Source organism: Sinocyclocheilus rhinocerous, unplaced genomic scaffold (genome assembly GCF_001515625.1).
Source record: "Sinocyclocheilus rhinocerous isolate Xijiao unplaced genomic scaffold, SAMN03320098_v1.1 scaffold2385, whole genome shotgun sequence".
NCBI lineage: Eukaryota > Metazoa > Chordata > Actinopteri > Cypriniformes > Cyprinidae > Sinocyclocheilus > Sinocyclocheilus rhinocerous.
This window is the reverse complement of record NW_015667271.1, coordinates 519,535-525,621: the sequence shown is the minus strand read 5'-3', so window position 1 is coordinate 525,621 and position 6,087 is coordinate 519,535. Positions and strand designations below refer to the sequence as shown.

Here is a 6,087-nt window from a genome sequence, read left to right as displayed (position 1 = left end):
TAGGAGGGGGAGGGGGGGGTGTATTTTGGGGAGGTGGGGGAGTAGGATGGAGAACTTGGGCTGTAAGAAGGCGAGCTTGGGGTGTAGGTGGGAGACTGCGGGGTGTAACGCGGACTGGACGGAGAGTAGGACGGCGAAGTTGGGGAGTAAGAAGGAGATGTGGGGGAGTAATTGGGACTGGTTGGGGTATAATTGGGAGAGGTGGGGGAGTAGGAAGGTGAGGTGGGGCTGTAAGATGGAGAGGTTGGAGAGTAACTTGGGGAGGTGGGTGTGAAGTTGGGCGAAGTGGGACTGTAGCTCGGAGATGTTGGGGAATAGGACGGGGAGGTTGGAGAGTAGCTTGGAGAGGTGGGAGAGTAAGACGGGGAGGTCGGGGAATAAGATGGAGAAGTTGGGGAATAAGACGGAGACGTGGGGCTGTAACTCGGTGAAGTTGGGCTGTAGCTGGGGGACGTTGGGCTATAGCTGGGGGATGTTGGCGAGTAGGACGGTGAAGTCGGGGAGTAAGACGGTGAAGTCGGAGAGTAAGAAGGTGAAGTCGGAGAGTAGCTTGGAGATGTTGGAGAATAAGACGGCGAAGTTGGAGAGTAGGAGGGTGATGTGGGCGAGTAGGACGGAGATGTGGGGCTGTAGTTTGGACTGGTGGGAGAATAAGATGGCGAAGTCGGAGAGTATGATGGAGAGGTTGGAGAGTAACCAGGGCTCTGTGGGGTGTATCCACCAGGAGAACGAGGCTCGTAGGCAGGAGAAGTTGGAGAGTAATTTGGAGACAAGGCTCCTGATGAGAAAAACAAAGGAGAAAAAACAATTGCATTAGTAGCTGTTTGGTTTGCAACCTACTAATTACAACCAAGTAAACCAAGACCATTATTCTTAAAAACAGAACAAGACTAAAATAGACAGTAAAGAGACCTGGTGAGGGGATATAAGGGCTAGCTGGTCCAGGGGATCCAGGAGAACCAGGAGTAGGAGACCAGGCAGGAGAATAACCAGGCGAGAAGCCGCTGGCATCAGACGCAGCGCTGGGAGAGAAGCCTGCAGCACCTGGTGTCATTCCGCTTCCTGTACGGGAAAAAATAAAGAACAGGGCATGAAATGGAATAATGTAAACATACACAAGATAATGCACTGTAAAATATGGGTGGCAGTAAAACAAAACCGTTTGTAGCATTTCTTCACTCACCAACACTGGGAGACCAAGCACCATATGCAGGAGTGGCTCCTGTGTTCCAGGGAGTCATGGCAGGAGACATGCCACTCATGGGGCTGGGGGCAGAACCAAAGAACATACCCGTGGCTGTGGTGGAAAAAGCAATGATTAACCACAGGTTTAAATTTGGGGACAGAGTAGAAGGTTTAAGCCTTTAAGCATTCAAAAAAATAAGTTCAACTTACGTCCTGCAACACTGATACCAGGGATGTTGGTGGGAATCTCCATACCATACTTGCACTTCTCAGCATCCAACAGCAGATCAAAGCAACCAGTGCCTGCAGGAGCCAGCTGCCCCAGCATGATATTCTCAGACACTCCTTTCATTGGGTCACATTCACCATGAGATGAGGCTTCCATCAACACATCCACCTACAGAAGAGCGAGGGATAATATTTAAGATTTCTTTACCAGATCAACCAAAATACCATTTTAAAACATTAAACAGAGCCTCACCGTCTCTTCAAAAGAGCACTTCATTAGCGGTCCAGTGTCCTGCCTGTTGATACCGTGACGAGTGATGGCCATCAAGTGACCCCTGCAGGTCATCGTGTCACACAGCAAGGCAAGATGGCGGTAGTTAACGTAAGAACCGTCGAAAGAGATGACGTGGTATAACTCTCTTTCCAGAGCCTTACGCACAGCCTCAATACCAAGAACCTGCAGTTGAAGAGCAGACATTTCAGAATTTGATCTGAGGACCTAATAGGTTCCGATCTTTAGACAAGCTTTTAAACAATTCTTACAGTGAAAATCTCCACAATGTCATTGGAGGTGGTTCTGACAGGGTCCACATCCTTCTCACTGAGGACCCTCATGAGGCTGACTCCATCAGTTTCCAGGATCCACTCTTGCAAAGCTTTAAACTCTCCCTCTTCTGTGATGATGATTTTCTTCTTGTTGTCAGTCTGTGGTAGATGCATGTACACCTACAAAGGCGGGAGAAATTAAACTCCAATCTCAGGGCCATCTGTGTCCACAAAACTTTAAGGTGTCCTATTAGCTTCTTTTTGTTTCAAGAGCATGTCAGTTAGCACTCCCCATTACTCAGGAGCATGTAAGTGTCATGTGCCTTTTTGGACAAACCTGCACTGCCACATGAGCTTTCAGATTTACTGAAGTGAAGTTAAATACTGTCAAAAGATGTAAGAAAAAAATACCTTGCTGATCTGCTCAATGCCTTGCAGTGTCATGTCTGTCAGCATGTTGGATTCAATGCAGCGAAGGAAGACATCATCATCCATCTTATCCACTACCTCCTCATCCTGGACACAAGATTCAACATTTACGATTCAACATTGAGAGAAAAGAGGCCAGTTACGTACTCGCCAGCAAAGATTCAAATTACAATGAATTACCTCTTGAAACTTGTTCTCGTCACTATTCATGATGCGGATTCGCAAAACCAGTTTCTCAGCATTGTCATCATTGAAGATGCAGTTAAGGTCATCACCAAATCCTAGGAGACAAAGATTAGAGTTAGAAAACGATGTAACACCTCAGCATCCATTCCGTTTGCCATTTAAAGTGTAGTATCAACATGCATTTAGGCTATTCAATGATAATCTCAAGCCCACCTGCATTGATCTTCTCTGCGATCTGCTCCATAGTCAGCTTACGGTCAGTCATGTGTTTGCGGTCAAGCTCGATACGCAGCAGCCAGGGTGAAATGCGGGTCACGTCGAAGTCAGGCATCTCATAGTACACGTTGACCCACTCCTGATCCTCAGTCACCACAGTGTTCTGTGGGTTGGGGTCATAATAAATGGCTGTGTTGGCAGTGACCTTGCGCAGGGTTGTGTGCTCCAACCGACACAGGATATCTTTGGCCCTCTCTGCGTCACGGGCTGCTTGGCCCAGGAGAAAGACTGTCAAGGAGGGGGTCTTGGGTCGCTTGGAGATGTTGATAAGCTCTTTGAGTCGAGGCACACCGAGAGTGACGTTTTTGGCGGACACACCGGCGTAGTGGAATGTGTTCAGGGTCATCTGAGTAGCAGGCTCTCCCAGAGACTGGGCAGCAAGAGCACCTACCATTTCACCAGGGTGAGCCTGAGGAAAACAAAGAAAGTGTCCAGCTTCAGACAATTTGACAAAACTAGATTGCTCCCTATTTTCTAATTTTTTTCAGGTGCAGTAACTAAGCAAGCGTTACTTACAATGGACTGGTTAAATTTGGTCTCTATCTCTCCTAGCAGCCATTCAAAAGCCTCTGTGCTAAGACGGAACTCCTCAGTCATTCGCTTGGAGCACAGGGTGGAGCGCAGGTGGATGTTGAACAGCAGAGTGGCATTCTCCTGGGCTTGCCTGCTTAACTGGTCTTCACCATTTACAATCACCAGCTTCTTACTCAACTCATGAACTCCTGCATAAACAAATAGAGCAAATATCCATGTGTTATTACAATGCAACACATGAAGCTCACTCCAATAATAAGACAATAAACGGTTGGTGCCACCACTATAATGACAAGGTAAAACAGCCATATTGGTTAGGGATACATATAATTGACATCTCTTAAAGGTGCAGATTTGTCAAGCGCATGAGTTTGGCATCATGCCTTCAGTCAACACGCATGCAAAGATGCAAAGGTGGCCTTTATAATCAGCTTGCACAGGTCTACCACAAGACAGTGGTAAGCTTCAGGGATCAGTCGTCAGCAGGCTTTATTTAGCTACCACAAGCAGGAGTCTTTATTTAGCTGGCAGACCCGCTCAAATGCAGACTTAAGTCAGTTAAAGCAGTGTATATAGCGTGCACGTCAAAATAAAAGTTAATAAAACCAGTTAGTTAAAAGATACATAAATAAAATCACTTTACAGGCTCAAAGTACAAAACCCACCTTCCACTACTCGTACTGGATTGAGGTCAGTTGGTGTTCGAGGATTGATGCGGAAAATCTTCTGAGCATTCCAGATCATTCTGGCCAAATTGCACGGTAGTACCACCTATGGAAAACACGGTTTGGGTTTATGACATTCTACAGAAGTGTGCAAATATAGTGATATTCATGCTTGATACAGTTGTAAAAAGAATGAGGACAATCCCAACCAAAGGGCATATGGATATTGATGGCATTAAAATGGTACTCTTAAGGGTCAGACCTTGCTGTCGCCTGTGGGGAAAATGGCCCTCAAGATCTCTCGGTCTTCCTTCATCTTCTCAAACTCTCTCTCTAGAGCACTCTGGACATGGGCATTGGTCATCAGATCTTTCACCACATCTTCCTGTAGAGTGCGGCGGAGAGCTCGGTCATTGGTGTAGTCAAACTTGAACCTGTGCAATTAAAGAAAGAGGCAGAAAGTTAAATCAATGACGTTAGTCAGTTGAGCTCTGAGCTGATGATCAACAATGACCTGAGATGACTTGAAAATAGGGTTGGGTATCGTTTGGGTTTTTTACGATACTGGTGCCAAATTGATACTTTTAAAACGGTACCGGTGCCTGAACCGATACTTAAAAAAAGAAAAGAAAAAAAAGTTAACATTTAATGTCCGTTTCATTCATACTGGATGCCAGAGGGCACCTGGCAGAAACTCCACATGTGCATCACAGAAGGAATAGGACCTCAGGAAATCCCTATACTCTTTGCTAATATGGACAAAGGCATTGCTATCGCTGTAACCGAGTAAACAGAAGATATAAATGTTTTGAATGATAAAACAGACAATAAACACTCGACTGCGACAATGTATAGTTATTGTTATTCAAGCCATCTTTGGTATTTTCATCATAATTAAGTACATTTATAATCCATTGCTAATCGACATAGTCTTTTTACCATATGCTTTTTACAGTATAGAACATTTTCTACCTCATTCTGTGACAAGAAGCCACATCAGATCACAAAAGGAAGCAGTTGTGGAGTAAAAACGTTATAGTGTTCTCTTGTTGGACAACAGGTTTAGAAACGCTTCTCATTGCAAGTCATTACAAGGGAAGTTTAGCTTTGGTAGGGTGACCATATTTTAGTTTTACAAAAAAAGGACAGTAGGGGGCGGGGCTTCGCCTAACAGTATAAGTTGCAAGTTTTTATTTGTTTGTTTGCTTTTGTTTTTATAAATAAAAATAAAACAAGTAGAAAAAATTGAAAAAGAATAGGGAATGCTAGTGTTAAAGGGTCATTTTTTAAATAAAAATAAAACAAGCCAATAGAACAGAAAAAGAATAAATAATGCAAGTGTTAGAAGGTCATTATTTATAATACATAAAAAGAAAATAAGTAGAAAGAATAGAGAGAATGCTAGTGTTAGAGGCTCTTCTTTCTTTATAAATAAAACAAGTAGTTAGAATAGAAATAGAATAGAGAGTGCAAATGTTAGAGGGTCAAGCTTTTTATAAAAAAAAAAAAAAACACAAGATAAAATTTGAATTATCATTATAATAGAGAGTGCTAGGGTTAGAGGGTCAAATGAAGATGAGAGAGATGTGTTTTCAGCTGTTTCTTGAAAATATTAAGGACTCAGCTGCTTGGATTGAGCTGGGCAGGTCATTCCACCAGGAGGGAACAGTTCATGTAGAAGTCCATGAAAGTTTTATCATAGGTAGAATGCAAAATGTTTCAATACAAGCATTTCAGTCAAATGTAATTCATGCAATATTTCAAACCTTTAACCCACTTGGGAAAACCAACCCATGGCAATAGTTTAAAAGTAGCCCAATTCTGTGGAAAAAAACGCCGACTTGGCAACCCTGCGTCCAACAAGAGCTACCGGAGTCAGCTTTGACTGATCACAGGCCGAGAATAAGGAGAGATGACTGACAAGACCATGCTTGAGTATCTTGTAAGATGTGCTCCCTTTACACAGAGTGCGTGTGATCGCGAAATCGAAAGTGAAAGTAAACAGCGCAAACGCTCATTCAAAAATATGTAAATACAC

The 6,087-nt window shown here is 43.7% G+C and overlaps 1 protein-coding gene across 1 annotated transcript in view; it reads right to left on the bottom strand.

The window, feature by feature from the left end:
* Positions 1 to 6,087, bottom strand: part of polr2a (RNA polymerase II subunit A) — a 15,905-nt gene that overhangs the window by 2,578 nt on the left and 7,240 nt on the right. The window contains exons 17-28 of the mRNA XM_016545069.1: positions 4,312 to 4,483; positions 4,050 to 4,155; positions 3,367 to 3,572; positions 2,788 to 3,259; positions 2,569 to 2,669; positions 2,371 to 2,475; positions 1,957 to 2,139; positions 1,667 to 1,870; positions 1,396 to 1,582; positions 1,184 to 1,297; positions 913 to 1,062; positions 25 to 778 (exon numbers count right to left, since the gene is read on the bottom strand). Coding sequence (XP_016400555.1) covers positions 25 to 778; positions 913 to 1,062; positions 1,184 to 1,297; positions 1,396 to 1,582; positions 1,667 to 1,870; positions 1,957 to 2,139; positions 2,371 to 2,475; positions 2,569 to 2,669; positions 2,788 to 3,259; positions 3,367 to 3,572; positions 4,050 to 4,155; positions 4,312 to 4,483 — 2,754 coding nt within the window. The remainder of the gene's footprint in view (positions 1 to 24; positions 779 to 912; positions 1,063 to 1,183; positions 1,298 to 1,395; positions 1,583 to 1,666; positions 1,871 to 1,956; positions 2,140 to 2,370; positions 2,476 to 2,568; positions 2,670 to 2,787; positions 3,260 to 3,366; positions 3,573 to 4,049; positions 4,156 to 4,311; positions 4,484 to 6,087) is intronic.